Source organism: Taeniopygia guttata, chromosome 30 (genome assembly GCF_048771995.1).
Source record: "Taeniopygia guttata chromosome 30, bTaeGut7.mat, whole genome shotgun sequence".
Classification (NCBI taxonomy): Eukaryota; Metazoa; Chordata; class Aves; order Passeriformes; family Estrildidae; genus Taeniopygia; species Taeniopygia guttata.
The window spans coordinates 5,958,626-5,980,132 of NC_133055.1; the positions used below are offsets into that span (position 1 = coordinate 5,958,626).

Consider the following 21,507-nt stretch of genomic DNA (forward strand, 5'->3'; position numbering starts at 1 on the left):
ACACATTGGAAGCAACTGGGACCAACTGGAAGGTACTGGAACCGTGCTGAGGGGACTGAGACCACAAATGGGGAAACTGGGTTCATACTGGGAGCGACTGTGACCACACTTTGGGCAACTTCCAGAAACTGGGATCATGCTGGAGGCAACAAGGAGTAACTGGGAAACACTGCGATCATTCTGAGGTCACCAGAACCTTACTGGGCCAACTGGAATATACTGGGAGTGTCTGTGACCATACTGGGGGAACTGGAACCACACTGGGAACAGCTGGGACCATGCTGGGGACAGCTGAGAGTGAGTGGGACCATGCTGAGAGGGACTGGGACTATTCTAGGGACACCTGGGATCATACTGGGAGGAACTGGGAACAACTGCAACTATTCTGGCAGCAACTGGGATCATACTGGGATCACAGTGGGAGCAGCCGGGTCCATGCTAGGTGAGACTGGGAGGAGCCAGGTCCATGGAGGGTGACAGGAATCATACTAGGATTGACTGGGAGTGGCTGTGAACAACTGGAATCATGCTGAAAGTAACTGGGAGGAAGTGGGAGGGACTGGGAGTATGCTGGGAGTGACTGGGATATACTGGGAGAGACTGGGAGTCATAGGGATCATACTGGTGGTTACTGGGGTCATGTTGGCATTGACAGGGAGCAGCTGGGATCACACTGGGGGGCACTGGCATCATACTGGGAGTGACTGGGATCATACTGGGATTACAGTGGGTGCCAAGGGACCCTGACTGGGGGTTACTGGGAGCTGCCAGGCCCATGCTGGGAGCCAAATGCACACACACTGAGAGCAACTGGGAGCAACTGGGAATGACAGGAGTCATGCAGGTAACAACTGGGATGTACTGGCAGTGACTGGGATAAAACTGGGGGCAGCTGAACCATGTTGAGGTAACTGGGAGTGCCTGGCAAAGACTCTGGGAATGTTCCAGGCAACTGGGATGTACTGGGAGTACCTAAGAACATGCAGGTGGTGACTGGGACCACACTGGGAGCCACTGGGAATGTGCTGGGGGCAACTGGGACCATGCTGGGGGCAAGTGTGAGTGACTGGGGCCCTGCTGGGGCAGACTGGGATCATACTGGACTCATATTGGGATCATACTGGGAGTGACTGGGACTATACTAGGAGCAACTGGGAGAAGTGGGAACACACTGGAGAAAAGTGGGAGCAACTGGGACTTGCTGAGGGCAAATAGCGTCACAATGGGGAATGACTGAGAATGACTGGGCTCATACTGGGAGAAACAGGGATCCTGCAGGGAGTGAGGGGAAGTGACCAGGCTGATACTGGGACTGACTGGGCTCATCCTGGGAGTGCCCAGGAAACTGGAAGCACACAGGGGTAGGAACTGGGCACCTGCTGGGAGCAGCCCCTGGCGGCCCCGGTACCCCCGAACCCCTTTCCCGGCCATGCCGCCCCTCCAGCGCCAGCACCCCCATTGCCGGGTGCCGGCACTGCCAGGGGTCCCCCCTCTCGGGGTCCCCGCTGGGGCTCCTGGGGCTCTCCTCTCTCTGCGCTCCCGCCCAGGGAAGCCGCGGCTCTCCCGGGGCTCCCCAAATCCGGGGTCCCCCCGCCGCTCCCGCCGCTCCCGCGCGGTCCCCACGCGGCCCCGGCAGAGCTCGGAGGGCCCGGCCGGGAAGCCCAACCCGCACCGCGGGGGGACCCGCATCCCCCCGGCCCCGCCGGGGCTCTGCCGCCACCCGCACCGGGACCCCCCAAAAACACCTCCCGGGGACCCCCGATGTCCCCCCGAGGGCAGCTGCGGCTCGGCCTTGGAGCCCCGCCAGCTCCAAACATCCCCCCAAAAACCCCAAACCCAGGGAGCCCCGGGATATTTGGGGCCAGCTCCCCCTGCCCGGGCACCTGCGGGATGGGGGCGACGCTCCCGGGGTGCTGCGAGTTCAGGCGGAGCCGGAGCCCCGCGGTTCATCCTCCCCGCTCCTCCTGCTGCTCCCGCTGCCGCTCCGCCTCTTCCTCCCTCCTCCTCCTCCTCCCCGCAGCCGCGGGAGGGGCGGGGATGGAGCCGGGACAGGTCGGAACGCAGAGAGGGGTGGGGGGATGCCAGGAGTGACTGGGCTGTACTGGGATCATACTGGGAGCAGCTCCTGGGTGACTGATCCTACTGGGATCATACTGGGATCATACTGGGAGTGAGGAGGAGCAGCGCGGTGGCTCCAGCGCTGGGGCTGGGGGCGCTCCTGGCGGGCGAGGGCAGAGTGGGACCCCGGCACCGGGACCCTGAATCGCCATTGCCGGCACCGGGACCCCCCCTGCTCCCCTTATCCTGCACAGGGACCCCCCTGAATCCCCCATTTCCGGACATCAGGGCCCTCTGCTCCCCTTTTCCCTGCTCCCAGCCTCTAGATTTCCCGTGTGCCTGATCCTGGAATGCCTTGGAACACCTTGGACCCCCATTCCTGCCTTTCCCAGCCCCCAGCCCCACCTTTGTGCAAAGCCAGAGACCCTCTGAACTCCCCCTTCCCAAACACCCGGGGTGTTCCCACCCTGGTATCCCTTTTTGGGAAACCCTGGACTCCCCTTTCCTGGGCTCAAGGACCCCTAGGACCCCCCTGCACCCCCATTCCTGAGAAACAAGACACCCTTTTACCCCTTTGCCCAACGCTGAGACCCCCCTGCACCCCCTTATCCGCCACCAACTCAACATGTTCCCATCCCACACCTCTCCCAACCCCCAGTCCCACCCTTTTCCCTGACCTGGGAACCCTGGGTCCCCCATTCCTGCCTTTCCCAGCTCCCAGCTCCCCCTTTCCTCACACTCAGGAGCCCTGGCACCCCCTTTCCTGGGCACAGGATTCCATGGACACCCCATCCCAGCTCTCCCAGTCCCTGCACCCCCTTTCCTTGGCTCTCAGCCCCTGAACCTCCTTCCCAGCTCTGCCTGCTCTTCATGTCCCCCCTTTCCTTGGCCTGTGGACCCCCCTGGAACCCCAAACTCTCAGCCCCCTCAGCTCCCCCAAATCTCTGTGTCTCCCCAGTTCTCCACTCCCTGCAGTTCCTGGAAGTGGCGCTGTCAGAGCCCGGCCCGGGGGTCCCCCAGTCCTTGATTGTGGGGGACGTGGACGGGACCCCCTGCGAGCGCTGCGGCAGCGAGCGGGGCCGGATGGAGGCACAGACACCGGGGATGGGGGCGGGAGCTGAGCTGGGATATTGGGACAGCCAGAGCTGGGATATTGGGATAGCCAGAGCTGGGATATTGGGACAGCCAGAGCTGGGATATTGGGATAGCCAGAGTTGGGATGTTGGGATAGCCAGAGCCGGGATATTGGGATAGCCAGAGCTGGGATATTGGGATAGCCAGAGCTGGGATTTTGGGACAGCCAGACCCTGCTCAAGGACAGGAACTGGCCCGTGGCTGACAGTGACCTGGAGACGGGGCCGGTACAACCAGAGCAGGGGCAGTGGCGGCAGCCGGGGCTGGGCTGGGATCTGTGGGAATGGAGGACTCTGAGGGGCTGGGATGGGATCTCCGGGGATGGGGGGGATCCGTGGGGCTGGGATGGGAATCCAGGGAGCTCCAAGGGGCTCCCTGGGGCTGGGACACGACTCCATGGGTCTGTTCTCTCCTCGTTCCCAGGTCTCCACACAGTGCAGGGGGTTTCCAGCTGTGACCTCCTGTCCAACAGAGTGTCCATGGATCCCACCAGTACGGCTACGAGGGCTGGGATTTCATCTCCTTCCAGCTGGGATCTGGGAGCTTTGCAGTGTCCAGCGGTGCTCTCTGGATATCCCAGAGGTGCTGGGAATCCAGAGGGATCATGGTGGAGCAGATGAAGCATTACCTGGGACACACCTGTGTGGAAAGGCCCCCAAAATACATCAGATATGGTCGGGAGGCTCTGGAGCACAAAGGTGGGTGTGGGAGGGGAAGGGCAATTCCTATGGGAATGGGGGATTCAGGAATGGGGGACTTGGGAATGCAGGAATTGCCATGGAATTTCCATGGCCAGATCTCACTCTCATCCCAGTCAGGTGAGAATTCCATGGATGGATCTCCTCCCTAACCCACTGCCATGGGAATTCCATGTGGAAATGATTGGAATTGATGACCAATCCAATGAGAGCAGTGCAATGAGAAGTAATCCCTGCTGGGATTCCATGGGACATCAATCCCAATCCTTTGCCCAGGCCGGTTCTGTCGTGCCCGTGGCAGCACCAGGGGAGTGCCCTGTCCCTGCCCTGAGCCCAGCACGAGCCTTTCCTTGGGTGTTCCGTGCCCTGCCCAGGACAGGAGGGCACTGCCGGAGCGGCTTTGGTGGCCCCGGTCACCCGGCTGGGCTGCAGCCACTGCAGGGGCTCCTGGGGAATGTTCCAGAGCAGAGCTGAAAGCAAACAGCAGTTTCTGGAGGGGATTCTGCCCCTGGGCCTGTGCTGGGAGCCCAAGGGCAACAGGGCAAAGTGCTGGGGCTCAGTGTCCCTCAGCCAGGCCGTGTTCCCTGGCTGTGCCCTGTCCCTCAGCTGTCCCCTGTCCCCTGTCCCTGTCTTCTGTCCCTCAGCTGTCCCCAGTCCCTTGGCTCTGTGGGGCCAGGTGTGGCAGCAGGACCCGGGGCAGCCCTGGGGGAGAACAACCCTGAGCCCCAGCTGGGCCAGTTCCCCCAGCTCCCCCCAGGCCACTCCCAGCATGGGCCCTGTGGCTCTCAGTCACCCCAGTATGGTCCCAGTCACTTCCAGTTACACTAAGTGTGATCCCAGTATCATCCTGGTCACTCCCTGCGTGATCCCAGCATGATCCCAGCATGTTCCCAGGTGTTCCCATTCACCCCTATAATAGTTCCAGGCAGTCCCAGTATGGTTCCAGTCCTTCCCTGTATGATCCCAGTATGACCCCAGTCACTCTCATTATGGTACCGTTTGCTCCCAGTAAGGTCCCAGTCACTCCAAGTCACCCAGTATGATTCCATTCACTCCCAGTATGATTCCAGTCACTCCCAGTATGATTCCAGTCACTCCCAGATAGTCCCAGTATTACTGCAGTAACTTTCTTTATGGTTCCTCTGTGATCCCAGTCACTCCAGGTTAATGCTGCCTGGGGTCCCAGGGGTCCATCTGACCCCCGGGCTGCCGCTGCCGTGGGTGTCCCGGATAGCGCTGCGCTGTCAGGCTCAGCCTGTCTGGGTCCCTCGGCTCAGCTCCCAGCCACAGGCAACTTAGCGAGCACCTCTGGAGTGATTTCAGCTCTGTGAGTTCAGCTCTTGGTGATTTCGCTCTGAGCTCACAAGTGCCTCTGGCAGACACACAGGGACAGAGAGAGGAAAAGGCTGTATGCGGTTCCACAGCGATGTCCTTTATTGCCAGCTCCTCTGAAGGGATGCAGCGACAGCTCTTCTGCCAAACTGGGCAGAAATGGGTGTTTATATGGGGTACTGGGGTGTTGGAAATTGTCCAGTCGCCAGAGGCACTTGTGGGGCTGGTCCAGTCACCGTGCCTTGGGCATTTCTTATCTTAGGTGAGTGACCGCCAGGGAGGCCTTGCAGGGCCTCTGACTGCTACAGTGATACTGCAGAACCTCATGGAACCGCGGGTCAGTTGTGACAATGCAGGTCCAAGGACACCATGGTGACACTACAGAACCACAGGGAACCAAGGGTCCACGGTGACCTTGTGCAGCCGCAGTGTCACAGAGGAGCCGCTGTGACACAGCGAGGGCACACGGAGCCCAGGGGCCATTGTGACACATCAGGGCTTTGTGGAACCACAAAGCCATTGTGACACTGCAAGGCCTCATGGAAGCACGGGGCCATTGTGACACTGCAGAAGCAAAGGGAACATTGTGACACTCCAGGGCCTGATGGAGCCAAGGAGACCATTGTGACACTGTGGGGTCCATGGAACCAAGAGAACATGGAACAGGTCTGGCTGGCTGGGCCTCCTGGGGATCACCTGACAGGTCTGGCTGACCTTGGCATGTCAAGGGCTGCTTCTCATCTGCCCCTGAAGCCCTCGGGCTCTGGGCTTTCCTTCCTATGGGAGAGAACTGTCCTTCTCCTCCAAGGACCCAGGGCCGAAATTTGGATTCCTTCAAATTTCCTTATATACGAAGATTGTTCCCAGATGAAATCTGCCAGGTCTGAGACAGATCTGGCTGCCTTGGCCACCCAAGGGCCACCTCTTATCTGCCTTTCAAATACTGCGCCCATGTGCTTTTCTTTATTATGGGGAAAAAACATCCACTTCAACTAGGCACCCATGACAAAAATTGGGGATCTGCCTCCAGAATTCCCTATATCCAACGGTTGCTCCCAGCCAAAATCTGCCAGTACCATCCAGTCTGGCTGGCCTTGGCCTCTGGTGGCTGCCCCTGCCACACTGGGGCTCAGTTCTTCCCTTCCCATGGAGATCACTGTGACACTGTGGGCACCTCATGGAACCAAGGGGATCATTGTGGCACCACTGGAGCCCATGGAACCAAGGGGCCATGGTGACACCGCGGGGCTTCATGGACACAGAGACCATTATGACTCTGTGGGGCCTGATGGAACCATGGAGACCATTGGGACCCTTCCGGGCCTGGTGTCACCAAGGGGGCATTGTGACACCTCAGGGCCTCCTGGAAGCAAGGGACCATTGGGACACTGTGGGGCCCCATGGAACCGAGGGAACATGGACCAGGTCTGGCTGGCTTGGCCTCTCAGGGGCCACCTGACAGGTCTGGCTGATCTTGGGATGCCAAGGGCTGCTTCTCATCAGCTCCTGCAGCACTGGGGCTCTGTGCTTTCCTTGTTATGGAAAAGAACTGTCCCTCTTTTCAGATGCTCATCGCCAAAACGGGTATCCTCCTTAAAAAATGCCCTATATGCAAGGTTATGTCTTATAAAAAAAAAGCTAGCTCTGGCTGGCCTTGTACTGTGGTGGTCACCTCTCATCCACCCCTGAAACACTGGGGCTCTGTTCCTTCATTCCTGTGGAAAAGAACCGGCCTTCATGTCCAGGGACCATGGCCAAAATTAGAATTTGGCCTGCCAATTTCCATATATCCACGGATTGCTCCCAGACAAAAGTAGCCAGGACAGACAGATCAGGCTGGCCCTGTCCTCTGGTGATTTTCTTAGACTCTGAGCTAAATGTTTTCATTTGAAAACACCTTGGAGAGGGCCCAGAAATCTCCCAAGGTGGGATTTTGAGGCCTCGGGCACATGACCACTACATATGGACAAAGGAGCTCTGTGCTCTGTGCTGCTGTGGTGGTTTTGCATCACAGAAGTGATGTCCTGAGAGAAGCTGCTAGCAGTTTCCTGCGTGTCTGACAAAAAAACCAATTAGCTTTGAGAGCTGACATTCTGTTAAACCACTAAGGAAACTGCAGACGCCTCTGTGCAGACACAAGTTGAAGATGAGAAAGCCTGGCTGGGTCTCTCTCCCTTCTGGCCCCAAAGAGGTGCCAAGGCCGGCCCAGCCCCGTCTCAGCCTTCTGGCCTGGCTGCTGAGATCCTGGCCCTGCCCCAGCGCGGCCCAGCCTGACACAGCCCCAGCGCAGCCGCTGCAGAAACCTCCATGGGAAAACAGCTCCGGCCGCAAGGACCGAGCCCGGCCGGGCTCATGGAACCATCTGCAGCCCCGGGCAGATATTGACTCTGCCAGTGCTGCCATCCTCCCTGCAGTGAGAGAAAAGGACACAGGGCAGGCACACAGAGGAGCAACGTGATGACACCGAGGTCAGTGAAGAGGAAGTTGAGTCCCAGATGGGAGGGATGAGGAGATGCCTTGATCTTGGGGCTGAAATCCTCTGGTAAAGCTATGGAGAAGGATGTCATTGATACATCAGACTCTCTTTTTCCCTATTAGGCATTGAAAAGTATGGGGAGATGACTTGTTTCAGTAAAGGCCTCCATGCTAAAGTAAGCAAATCTTGAAGTACCTGTGATCCCATGAGAAGTTTGAAAAGAAAGACTGATGAGACCCTGTGCCCTCAGGGAGAGAAGAAGACCTCTGTTCCCACAGATTAAGATGATTTCAGAAATAGATGAAGAGAAGTTTGCCACTAAAAAGCTTATCTTTAAACTAATATCCCTTAAGTTAACATGGGCTATAAATACTGTTTTGGGAATAGCTGTGAAAATATGGGAGGGATCTGACAGTTACAGATTTTTCTGGGCAGCTGCTATTTGTGGAAATGAAAAGCCATGAGATAACTGTATTCTTGTGGAGAAGTCTCCATAACATTATCAAGAGGAACTTCCCTCCTGAAGTGAACTGACAGAAAATGTTAGCTTTGGTGTCTTTACATTGTCAGGTTGTATGGAGAGGGGAAGTGTTTTGAATGTTTTGTTCTGATTCTTATTACTCTTTCATTTAGTGACTGTTAATAAACTTTACTTTAAAAGTTTAAACTTTTCTTTTGAAGTTCTGAACCTACTTTGACTTGCTCCTAATCCTATCTCAGAGCAGGAAACGAGTAAGTATATTCTAGTGAATGTGCTGGTAATTACCCAACACTGAACCCACCACGCTAACTGATGCATTGGCCAAGAAATCTCAAACTGGCAAACCAAAACAATTAAAGAAATCTTCCTGATGAAATGCCTTAGAGCAGAGGGAAATCAAGGCAGAGCCATGGTTTGTCAAGACTTGTTTGATCCTAATGAGCCCCGTGGTGCATTTGGAGCTGAGCCCAGGAACCCCAGGGCCTGAGAGGAGATTGCACAAACTTTTCCAGGAGTCAAAGTCCGAAGAAAACCACAAAGTGTCTCAAAGCATTAATGGGACCCACTCCTCATGGACTCCTTGGAGGAGAGAACTGAAGGCCAGGATTGAACAAAAATTTCTCAGAGACTCAAAATAGCAGAAACTCCCAGTGTCGAAAGGAAAATCCAAAGTACCTTAAAAACGTTGAGTATCTCAAAGTATTAATGAGCCTCACTGAGTGTTAGTACAAAGCCCTCCAGGGACTCGTTAAACCAGATAATTTTGGCCATGGTTGCACGAACCTCTCACAGAGTCTGTATCAAAGCAGAAACACCAAGTACCTTAAAATAACTGAAGTACCTTGAAGCATTAATGAGCCCCACTGAGTGTTGTTCCTGACAAAGCCTCTCCAGGGACTAATTACAGCAGATAATTGGTGGCCAGGATTGCAGAAAGCTCTCAGACACTCCAAGGCAAAAGCAAAAGCCAAAGTCCTTTGAAAAACCTGCAGTCCCTGGGAGCATGAAGGAGCCCCCAGGGCCATTCCTGACCAAGGCTCCCCAGGGACTCCTTCCAGCAGATCCTTGAGGCCACTGGGATGTGGGCTAGGGGGGGATGCTGAGGGCAGGACCAGGGAGTGACAGTGCCCAGCCTGGCTGGGGCTGTGCCAGGAGGCCCCAGGGCCTCAGGACAAGGTGTCTCCTCACAGCCCTTGGTGGCACAGACCCTGCTGTGCCCCAGGGCAGCAAGACTTGGCTTCTCTTTGTCCCCACCTGTCATCAGTGCCTCCAGTTCTCTGCTCTGCCTGGGGCCTGGGGACACTTTCTCAGTCGTGTCCCTCAGTGGGACCCATTAAAAGTCCGAGAAACTTTGACATTGGATTCTGACTTGGAGTTCTGGAGAGGTTTCTGCAGCTCCCTCTCAGGGCCTGATGTTCAGGGCCTGAGCACAAAGCCCCAGAGGGTCATTAAAGTCCTTGTGCTGTGTCTGTGCTGCTGAGCTGGGCCGGGCTCCTGGCACAGAGGGTGATCCTGGTAACCAAGCAGAGCTTCAAAAGCACATTTCTCTTGCTGAGCAGCTCTTCTCCCAGCCCAGCAGGGCTGGGGCACTGCCTGCAGCCAGCCCGGGCACAGCACAGAGGCTCAGAGAGCTTCAATCAGTCAGGGCTGGGAAGGGGCTGAGAAGTGCCTGGGGCAGAATCACTGCCAGCCCTTGGCACAGGAACCTCTGGCTGCAGGACAATGCAGCTGCAGCTCCTGCAGTGATCTCCTAAAGCTGGAACATCCCAATGCCCACAGCCCCTGTGAGTACATTCTCTGCTCATCTCCTGTGCAGAGCAGCCAGGGGTGCCCAGGGCTGTCCTGCAGAGCAGGGTCCTGCAGCCCAGGGCGCTGTGCTGGGCCAGGACTCTGCTGCCTGCCAGGGACAGCTCTCAGCCGGCCCTGGAGCTGCTGCCAGCGCTGGCCAGGAGCTGTGGGGGGAAGGAGCCACCCTGAGCAGGGCAGGTGCTGCTGCTGAGAGGGGCTGGGTGGGGCAGGGCTGCTCCCAGCTCCAGACCAGCCTGGGCACAGCTCCGGAGGGCACTTCCCAAAGAAGGTAAGCCTGGGATTGCTGTAAAGGTCAGGAGCTTTCCTGAGAGTGTTTTCAATTTCCTGCTTGGAGCAGGATGGGAATGTTGGGGTGATGACATGAAGAATTTTGCTTTTTATACATTTTTCGTATATCTGTAGGTCCATAAATTACTATTATGTAATTATAAATTTATAATCCTTACCTAACTCTATTAAACTCTTAATGAACTCTACTTAACTACTATTATATACTTAATGTAATTATAATCCTTAATTAACTCTAATATGTTTCCTTACTTTTCTCTTAGGTTTTAGAACAATAACCTGTCTAAACACATTTTTTAAATGCTATATAGTCTTATTATCAGGGAAAGAACCCACAAGAAGACCATTTCGGTTTTTAAATGTGAGCAGTGATAAGAAAACCTGGGGCAAAGAAGCCCTTGGACCTATTCCAATGGTTTGAGCCAGGGGTGTGGAAGTGGGGCAACTGAAACTCCTATTGGGTGTCCCTGTTAAATATACTAATTAATTAACGTTAATGAATTGTTGAAATCATGGGCTGGGTGTACCCCATCCCCTCTGGGACATGTGGAAGCTTCCAATAAAGTTCTGGTTTTTACTTTACTGTTCTAACACTGTGGCAAGGGTATTTTTTCTCTTTTGGTTATAGACAACAGGGGGATGAGAGAAGCAGAACAGGAATTGTAATCCCAGAATGACAGAACATTCTGAGTTGAAAGGGACACACGGGATCATCAAAGGAATGTTTGAACATTTACAGAGACTCCAGAACTGTGACTTTGGGTGGTCAGTCTCTCTGCTGGGAGCCTTCCAAAGGGCCTTCAGCCACTCCTCAGCCCTGGACAGCAGCAGCATCACCTCTGCAGGGCCCAGCTGCACACAGAGCCTGCCCCAGCCAGGGCCCTGCACACAGGCAGGTTTCTGTAGGGCCGGGCCGAGGGCACATAGGGTGGGATGGGCTCTGTGAGCGCTGGCAGGGACAAGGCACCTCTCAGGAGGGGATGTCCAGGCCCAGGGAGATGCTCAGGGAAGCAAAGGGGGCTGAGCAGAGCAGTGCTGGGGGAACAAATCCATCCAGCCCCTTACCTGCCCTCAGCCACAGGGAATCCTTTGCCTCTCACATCTCTCAGTGGCAAACTCTGAGTGCAGCAGGAATGCTGGGGATTTCTGACCTCAGAGAGTCAGGAATGGTGTGTGGGTAGGAAAACAATTCCTAAAATCAACTCCTGCCATCTATTTCCCTTAGAAGTGTGAGTGCAGATGGTACCAAGGCTTCCTGCAGTAGGAGTGATTCCCCTGACAAATCCTGAATATCCAGCCTTGTCCCTCTGCCAAATGGCCACAAACCCAGGGAAGCAGGGCAGGGATGGCTCCTTGAGAGCCCCCACACACAGGCCTGGCTGCTCCTGGCACACTCAGCCAGCACAGCTGGAGCTCAGGCAGGGACCTGGGTGAAGGTTTTCCCAGAGCATGAACAAGGGTGGGTGAGTCCCAGCAGGACAGTCTGAAGGGAATGGCCCAGGTTTGGCTCCAAGCAGCCTCTCCTGACTTGTACCTGTCCTTTCTCCATGAACAGGTGCCCACGTGCAGCCACAGCAAATGTCCAACAGCAGCTCCATCAGCCACTTCCTCCTGCTGGCACTGGCAGACACGCGGCAGCTGCAGCTCCTGCACTTCTGCCTCTTCCTGGGCATCTCCCTGGCTGCCCTCCTGGGCAACGGCCTCATCATCAGCGCCGTAGCCTGCGGCCACCACCTGCACATGCCCATGTTCTTCTTCCTGCTCAACCTGGCCCTCAGCGACCTGGGCTCCATCTGCACCACTGTCCCCAAAGCCATGCACAATTCCCTCTGGGACACCAGCACCATCTCCTACACAGGATGTGCTGCACAGCTCTTTTTCTTTATGTTCTTCATGTCAGCAGAGCTTTCCATCCTGACCATCATGTGCTACGACCGCTACGTGTCCATCTGCAAACCCCTGCACTACGGGACCCTCCTGGGCAGCAGAGCTTGTGCCCACATGGCAGCAGCTGCCTGGGCCAGTGCCTTTCTCAATGCTCTGCTGCACACAGCCAATACATTTTCCCTGCCCCTGTGCCATGGCAATGCCCTGGGCCAGTTCTTCTGTGAAATCCCCCAGATCCTCAAGCTCTCCTGCTCCAAATCCCACCTCAGGGAACTTGGGCTCATTGCTGTTAGTGTGTGTTTGGCATTTGGTTGTTTTGTGTTCATTGTTTTCTCCTATGTGCAGATCTTCAGGGCCGTGCTGAGGATCCCCTCTGAGCAGGGACGGCACAAAGCCTTTTCCACCTGCCTCCCTCACCTGGCTGTGGTCTCTCTGTTCCTCAGCACTGGTGTATTTACCTACCTGAAGCCCCCCTCGATGTCCTCCCCATCCCTGGATCTGTCAGTGTCAGTTCTGTACTCGGTGGTGTCTCCAGCCCTGAACCCCCTCATCTACAGCCTGAGGAACCAGGAGCTCAAGGCTGCAGTGTGGACACTGATGACTGGATGCTTTCAGGAACATTGAACTGCTGGCAAATTTCTGCAAATCACTTGCAATAAAAGTCATCTTTGATACTTCTTGTTGGTATAATTTTTGAGGTTCTTTTTCTTTCTTTTACATTTTAATGTTTTCCACATTAGAAAGAAATGTCATTGTGCCATTTATCATTTTGTTTCTCTTCACCTTCCCTGTGCCCACAGACTGTGTCCATGAGGGGCTGCACTCTCGGTGGCTTTAAAGGAACTAAAGGATCTCCGAGCAGAGTTTTCTGCAGAGATGCCCTTTTGTTGCCTTCTCTGGAGCTGCAGCAGCAATGTCTGTGTGCAGAGCTGGGGCAGATCAGGGCTGGCACAGCAGCTCTGCTCCTGCTGGCCACACCATTCCTGATCCAGGCCAGGAGCCATTGGCCTTCTTGGCCACCTGGGCACACGGCTGGCTCATGTCCAGCCTGCTGTCCATCAGTCCCTGCAGGTCCCTTTCTGCCTGGCTGCTGTCCAGCCCCTCTGTCCCCAGCCTATGGCGCTGCAGGGGTTGTTGTGGCCAAAGTGCAGGACCCGGCACTTGGACTTGTTAAACCTCACCTTGTTGGGTTTGGGCCCTGGATCCAGCGTTTCCAGGGTCCTGTGCAGAGCCCTTCTACCCTCCAGCAGATCAACACCCACATCCAGCTTGGTGTCATCTGCAAAGATGTCCTTGGTTCCATGGGTCCCCTCAGCGTCACAATGTCGCTTTGGTTACACCAGGCCCTGCACTGTCACACTGGTCTCCTTGGTTCCATGGGGCGCCAAAATGCGACAATGGACTCCTTGTTTCCTTGGGGCTTCACAGTGTCACAATGTTCTCGTTGGTGCCGCAGTTTCACAGTGGCCCCTTGGTTCCATGGGGCCCCAGGGTGTCACAAAGGCCCCATGGTCACATGAGGTCCCACACTGTCACAATGCTCTCTGTGGCTCCACAAGTCCCCTCAGTGTCACAATGGATTCCTTGTTTCCACGAGCCCACAAAGTGTCACAACGGCCTTCCAGATTCCTGGAGGCCCCAGAGTGTCACAGTGGCCCCTTGGTTACACAAGGTCCTGCAGTGTCACAATGTCCCCTTGGTTCCACGAGGCCCCGCAGTGTCAGAAGGGCCCCTTGGTTCCACTGGGCCCTGGACTCTCCCAATGCTCTCCTTGGTTTCGCAGTGTCACAATGGTGAAACCCCGTGGTTACACGAGGCCCCGCAGTGTCACCATGGCCTCTGTGGCTCCACCAGGACCCAGTGTCACAGGGACTCCCTGGTTCCATTGGGCCCCAGAGCACCACAATGGAGCCCTGGTTCTATGGGGCTGCACAGTGTCACCATGGTCCTCTTAGTTCCACCAGGCCCTGCAGGGTCACAATGGCCCCAGAGTGTCCCAATCATCACAGAATGACAGAATCAAATAGGCTGGAAAAGTCCTTTGGGATCATCAAGTCCAACCAATGCCCTAATACTGCCTTGTCACCCAGACCATGCCACTGAGTGCCACTGGAGAGGGACAGTGACTCTGCCACCTCCCCCCTGGCCTGCCCATTCCAGTGCCCACTCACCCTTTCTGTAAAGAACTTCTTCCTCTTGTCCAGCCTAAACCTCCCCTGGTGCAGCTGAAGGCTGTGTCTTCTTGTCCTGCCCTCAAGGAGATCCACACTCACACCCAGCTTGGTGTCACCTGCAAATTTGGGGATGGTGGGCTCGATCCCCTCCCCCAGATCATCGGTGAAGATGTTAAACAGGACTGGGCCCAACACAGATCCCTGGGGACAGCACCAGGGACTGGACACCAGCTGGGTGCAGCACCATCCCCACCCCTCTCTGGGCCCAGCCTCCAGCCAGCTCTTCCATCTCCCAGCCAGGAGGGAACCTGCCCAAGCCGTGGGCTGCAGCTTTTCCAGGGAATGCTGTCACAGACAGTGTCCAAGGCTTTGCTGAAGTCCAGATGGACACATCCACAGCCTTTCCCACACCCACAGGTGGGTCACCTGGTTATAAAAGGAGATCAGGGTGCTCAGGCAGGACCTGCCCCTCTTAAATCCACGCTGGCTGGCTCTGACCCCTCGGCCATCCTGTGGGTGCCCTGTGGTGGCACTCAAGGTGATCTGTTCCATAACCTTGCCGGGCACCGAGGTCAGGCTGACAGGCCTGGAGTTCCCCAGATCCTCCTTCCAGCCCTTCTTGGGATGGGCTCACACTGGCACCTCCAGTGCTCTGGCACCTCCCTGGTGAGCCAGGACTGATGGTAAATGATGGGGAGCACCTTGGGGAGCTCGTCCACCAGCTCCCTCATCCCCCTAGGATGGATCCCATCCCATCCACCTGTGAGCATCTGAGTGGCTCAGCAGGTCACCAGCTGTCGCCCTGATTCTTGAGTTTTCTTAAGCCTTCTGAGTTTACATTCTATTGGGAAACTTTCCCACACCGTTTCTGTAAATAACGTATTGTTTTGCATTCCTCCATGGGGGTGGAGAGACTTGATGTACTAGTGCTTTGTCCAATGTCTTCGGAGAGGTGGCCCATTCACTCTCCAATCCACTGTCACCTTTGGAGAAGTATAAAAGTTGGAGTCAGAAAATAAACGCTCTCTTTTTTGCCTTGCAAGGTGGCAGGTGGCTCGCGTTTGCTTTCTCGTGTCCTATAGCGACATCTGGTGACCGCAGAAGTGTATTGCAGCTTAGGCTGGGAACTGTTGGTGAGGTCTTTCTGTTTGTTCAGCGCGTTGCCTGTTGCTGGTTTTTTTTTGGTACTGGAGAGCTTTGAGGGCATTAGGGAGGAGTCTGTGGCTTTGGACGTTTGGAGGGAGGTGCTGAAGCGGAAACGCGTTCCTTTTTATTGGGATGATTTTGAGAGGCTGTTTTTATGGGCAAGGGAGCAGGGATTCTTTCCCAATCTTGCTGAGGCCCTTTCCTGGGAGAATTGGTCTCCCGTGGGAGATCGCCTCATGGATGCCCTGCTTGATAATCGTTTTGAAGATGTTGGGCCGCTGATGATGCTGTTTAAGAGGTTGGATGCCATTTGGCAGGGGTCTGAGGTTGGCAGTTCTCGGGCTTCTCTGGGGGACCTATCTGTCTTGGATGCGGATGCTGGGGAAGCCGAGTCTCTGTACAGTTGCCCTGATTCCCCTAGCCCCGGGGGGAGTGAGCCGGAAGGTGGCTCCTCCTCTGGTGTGGTTCGGGCTCCCAGGCCACTGGCTTCAGGCATCCGGTCGGTGGAGCCGGTTCGGCCGCCTCGCCCTGCCCCGCGTCGCAGGCGTAGTGGGCTGGGCGGGAAAGCACTTTCTCTTTGTGCCTTCCCGGCGCTCGGGGGTGAACGGGGGCCCGTGGATCAGCCCCCGCCTCGGATTGCGTCTGACTCGGTGACGGTGAATTGCCCGAACTGTGGTGTTACATTTCCCCTGGAGAAGACACAGGCGCATTCGCCCGGTCCGGTCTCGGGTTCATCTTCTGAGGAGGAACCCGCTCCGATCCCTGAGCCTGCGCGGCCTGCCGGGCATGCACAGGCGGTGGGGGCCGCCAAAGGCGGGGCCTTGGTCACTGTTCCATCGGACCCCGCCCCGGCAGGCGGGCAGCCCGCCCCGTCCCGCCTGATGGGGGCGGTGCCCACCGGGAGGCTGCGCGGCGCGGGTCCGACGCTTCTTGGGGGCGTGCCGGACTCCCTTGTGTCGTCCCGCGGTGACGTGTCTCCGCGCGCCGCGTCTCCCTCTTCGCCCCGTCCTTCCCCCGTCCCGGGGGATGGGAGCGCTGCGCTGGGGTTGCGGTCTGCGCCTCCGCCTGCGCCCGCCGCGGTGCCCTCTGCTGATACTGCAGACAGCACCGCTGGGGCACCGGCTGGTTCGGTTCCGCCTTCCCCGCCTGCCGCGGGGGCCGGGACTGCGGCACAGCGGGGCGCTGGGGTGTTCACCTTTAGCGCGACTGCTGACGCGGCCGGCGGGAGACCGGTGACTCCCCGTGGCCGCGGATCCTCCCAGTCGACCTTGTGGACCCTCCCTGCCTGCCAGGTGACCGTGCGTCCGAAGGACCACGGGCGGTTTTGGCAGGAGGTCCTGGATAAGGCTGAGGAGATGTGCGACTTCGGCCCCTCGCGGAGCCTGCCGGATCAAGGGGAAGGCTCCTCTGGCTCTGCTGATGCTGCGGGGGGCGTGGTGTCCGGTGATGTTGCACCACCTCGCAGCCCAGGGGCTGCCAGTGTCCCGGAGTCTACGGGACACGATACAGTGGATAATGCAGCCTTACCAGGGGGTCCTCAGGCTTTCCCTGTGCTTAGGGGTGTTACTCATAACACTCATCAGCCCTTTTCATTTAAGGTGTTGAAGGAAATCCAAGACACCGTTGCACAGTATGGTGTTGGGTCTGCTGAGGTTATGCAGACGATCCGATTACTTGTTGCTAACCTGCTGACGCCTTTCGATATTCGTTCTGTGGCTCAGGCTCTTTTTGACCCTGTGCAATTTGACGTGTTTGAGGACAAGTGGGCCGCTTTAGTGGCCAGTGCAGTACGGAAGAATGCTACGCGGGGGCAGCAGGATCCCAGACGTGTAGCTACCGCCGACATGTTGATGGGCACAGGTAATTATGTTGATCCTCAGGAGCAGGCGGGATACAATCCTCTCGTGCTTGAGCAGTGCAGGACGTTAGGCTTAGCAGCTGTGATCCAGACCTTAGAAATGGCTGCCCCGATGGAACCCTTTCTGACTGTTGTTCAAAGGGCCGATGAGTCATTCATGCACTTTGCATCGAGGTTGACTGCCTCGGTGGAGCGGCAGGTGGTAGAACCTGAGCTAAGGCGAATGGTCCTTGCGAGATTTGCTAGGATCCACTGCAACGCAGAATGCAAGAGAATCATACAGGCTCTTCCTGAAGGGGCTACACTTTCACAGATGGCAGCGGCCTGTGCAGACCTAGGCCCCTCGGTTCAGAAGGCGGATGCTTGGGCTGCTGCTGCGCAGCCGGTCTGGGCAGCACCGCAGGGCTGGCAGCAGCCCCGGGGTGCTGCTCAGGCGAGCACCAAACGGGGGAAGAAAGCACAGAAAGGAAAAATTCCCTCGTATGTTTGTGGCCGGTGTGGAAGGCCAGGCCATCCTGCAGATGTTTGCAAGGCGACTGTTCATGTTAATGGCCAAGCACTCCCGGGCCCGGGAAACGGGAAGCGGAGCGCGAAGGGGGGGCGCGCTCAGACACAAGTTCCTCTCCAGACCCCAGAGCCCATGGAGGTCTGCTCGGCCAGCTTGTCGCCAGCACCCGCGGGTCAGCAGGTGTGGATGTCTGCACAGCAGCAACAGTCGTGTTAGACTCTTGCAAGGTGCACAAGGTTCCCCTGGACGCCTTTGGTCCCTTGGGTGAAGGCATGAGCGCCTTCCTCATGGGGAGGTCTAGTGCCACCCTTCAGGGCGTCATTGTGCACCTGGGTCTCATTGATGCAGACTTCACAGGGCAGATTTGTGCAATGGTTTCCACACCCACACCCCCTGTTACGATCCCAAAAGGGACACGGCTTGCTCAACTTGTGCCTTTTAAGTCTTCTGTTCGCAGGACGACTGACCGGTTGCGAGGTGATGGCGGTTTTGGATCCACTGAGCCGCCTCAAGTTCACTGGACTGCTGTCCTGACCAAAGACCGTCCCGAGATGCTGTGTACCCTCTCCATCCCTGATGCAACACCGTCAGAGATCCGCCTGCGCGGGCTCCTTGACAGCGGCGCTGATGTCACGGTTCTCTCCCTTGCCGCCTGGCCTCCGGACTGGCCCCTGGATCCAGCGGAGACGTCTGTTGCGGGCCTGGGGGGAACAGCACGGTGTTATGTGAGCCAACGGCCTGTGCTGGTCACAAACCCAGAGGGACAGACGGCCTGGATTAGGCCTTATGTTACTTCTTCTCCTGCTAACCTCTGGGGGAGGGATGTTCTATCTGCGTGGGGGGTGCGCATTGGGACAGGTTTTTGATGGGGGCCACTGCAGCGAAGGGCGCAGAGTGTCCTACGCCTCCTATACGGTGGCTGGTGGATACACCTGTTTGGGAAAACCAGTGGCCCCTCCCTCAAGATAAACTGATCGCCCTTCGGAAATTGGTGCAGGAGCAGCTGGACCAGGGTCGTCTGGAGCCTTCTAACAGTCCCTGGAACACCCCTGTTTTCTGCATCAAAAAGAAGTCTGGGAAATGGAGGTTGTTACAGGACCTCCGGAAGGTCAATGCTGTCATGGAAGGCATGGGAACATTGCAGGCGGGCATGCCATCGCCTACCATGCTTCCTGCAGGCTGGCCGATCTTCATCGTGGATTTGAAGGATTGTTTCTTTACAATTCCTTTTCATCCCGATGACAGACCGAAATTTGCCTTCACGGTGCCAGCAATTGACAATGAGCCTGCACAGCGATATCAATGGAAAGTTCTGCCACAGGGGATGCGCAATTCCCCGGTCATATGCCAATGGTATGTGGCCCGTGCCTTGTCTGGAGTTCGCAAGCAGTTTCCTGATGCACGTCTGTATCATTATATGGACGACATCTTGGTGGCTGCGTCCACTCAGGATGAGCTGCTGAGGATTCAGCCTCGGTTGCTCGATGCTTTGCATGCTCATGGGCTGCAGGTGGCTCCAGAAAAGGTTCAACAGCAACCTCCTTGGAAGTATTTGGGGGTCAAAATTCTGGAACGGACAATCCAACACCAGGAGGTGCAATTTGCACACTCGGTCAAGACACTGAATGATGTTCAAAAACTGATGGGTGTCATCACCTGGTTACGTCCATACTTGGGACTAACCGATGCACAACTGTCTCCTGTGTATGATCTGTTGAAAGGAGACTCTGATTTAAAATCACCTCGCACATTGACCCCTGAGGCACGTCAGGTGCTGGAGGAGGTTCAGCAGGCTGTTTCTGCCCGTCAGGTTTATCGCATTGATCTTTCCGTTGATGTCGCTGTGTTCGTTACCACTCCAGATTCGCATCCCACAGGTATCATTGGTCAATGGAGTGACAAATGGTCCGATCCCTTGCACATCTTGGAATGGGTTTTCCTGCCCCATCAGCCGCAGAAGACGGCAACGACATTGGCTGAGTTGATTGCTCGGTTGATAATGAAATGCCGGCAACGGTGTTTGCAATTGATGGGTGCGGATCCTGCAAAGATCATACTCCCGATATCCCGGGAGGACTTTGACTGGAGCTTTGCACACTGTGTGTCCCTGCAATGTGCTCTAGAAAATTTTTCAGGGCAGATCACTTATCATTTGCCCAGCCACAAGCTACTGCAGGTGGCAAAATCTATGCAGATCTCTTTGCGGCCCAAAAATAGTCAGGAACCTGTGCAAGGACCCACCGTCTTTACTGACGGTTCGGGGAAAACAGGAAAGGCCATTGTTACTTGGAAGGACGGATCTGAGTGGAAGGTTCTGAAAGGTCATCAGGATGGGTCGGCCCAAGTGGTTGAGTTGAGGGCCGCTGTTATGGCATTTGAGAGATTTTCCCAGGAACCTTTCAATTTGGTCACGGATTCTGCCTATGTGGCTGATATCGCACAGCGGTTGGGTCACTCAGTTTTGAAGGAGGTCAGTAACCCTGCCTTGTTTCATTTACTGAAGACCTTGTGGTGTGCTATTCAGGCCCGGGTTCATCCGTTTTACGTTCTGCATGTGAGAAGTCACACCAATTTACCAGGGTTTGTAGCAGAAGGTAACGCGAGGGCTGACAAGTTGGCTAATCCGGCGTGGGTAGCACCCCAGCCTGATACACTCGCACAGGCCAAGGCATCACATGGGTTTTTCCATCAGAATGCACATACTCTGCAGAAGCAGTTTCAGCTAACGCCAACAGAGGCTCGTAGCATTGTTGAGTCCTGTGACGACTGCCATGCACTTGCTCCGCCTTTACCAGCAGGGGTAAACCCTAGAGGCCTTAGGGCCTTGGAGCTTTGGCAGACTGATGTCACCCAGATTGCCGAGTTTGGCCGGCTCAAGTATGTGCATGTCACGGTGGACACGTTCTCCTCTGCGATGTGGGCTTCCGCTCACACTGGAGAAAAGGCTCGTGATGTCATTGCCCACTGGAGGCAGGCCTTTGCCGTTCTGGGCATACCTTCTGCTGTGAAAACCGACAATGGTCCTGCTTATGCATCGCAGCAGGTGCGGCAGTTCCTGCAGTTGTGGGGTGTGTCACACAAGTTTGGTATCCCCCATTCTCCAACCGGCCAAGCTATTGTAGAACGCGCTCATGGTACTCTGAAGCGGGTTCTTCAAAAACAAAAACGGGGAATGCAGGGTGAGACCCCGCACAGTCGGTTGGAGAAAGCATTGTACACCATCAATCATCTTACAGTGCAGCAGAATTCAAATAACCCTGTCATTTTAAATCATCATCTCTCATTGCAGGCTGCAGACGAGGCACATCAGCCTCGAGCAAAAGTTCGAGTGCGGAATTTAGTCACTAAACAATGGGAAGGTTCCTATGACCTTATCGCTTCGGGGCGCAGGTATGCTTGTGTATCCACAGATACTGGGGTACACTGGGTACCTTCAAGGTGTGTTCGTCCTGATCTGCAACCGCAGAGACAGAATCCGACAAACGGGCAACATAGAAGCCGTGACCAAACTGAAAGTCATCAAATGGATGGATCATCGAGTGATGACTCAGTTGAAGATGACGGTGGGTGATCACTCTGATGATTCCTCCACGAACAGACACTGAACCTTATTCATTTTTCCTTTTCTTTTAAACTAAAAAGGGTGAGATGTCGCCCT

General features: G+C 55.9%; 3 protein-coding genes across 3 annotated transcripts in view; 2 read left to right on the forward strand and 1 right to left on the reverse strand.

Moving 5' to 3' along the window:
• Positions 1-21,507, reverse strand: part of LOC100226816 (uncharacterized) — a 1,189,242-nt gene that overhangs the window by 972,933 nt on the left and 194,802 nt on the right. The window contains 1 exon segment of the mRNA XM_072919754.1: positions 16,131-16,153. Coding sequence (XP_072775855.1) covers positions 16,131-16,153 — 23 coding nt within the window.
• Positions 1-21,507, forward strand: part of LOC121469068 (uncharacterized) — a 662,903-nt gene that overhangs the window by 513,361 nt on the left and 128,035 nt on the right. The window lies entirely within an intron of this gene.
• On the forward strand, positions 11,784-12,787 carry LOC140680921 (olfactory receptor 14J1-like). The gene has a single exon (XM_072919826.1). It carries the CDS (start codon positions 11,855-11,857, stop codon positions 12,785-12,787), a length of 933 nt encoding a protein of 310 aa, XP_072775927.1. The 5' UTR covers positions 11,784-11,854.

What these genes read in the sequence shown, in the direction of transcription:
- LOC140680921 (XM_072919826.1), top strand. Translation starts at nt 11,855, where the DNA reads ATGTCCAACAGCAGCTCCATCAGCCACTTCCTCCTGCTGGCACTGGCA.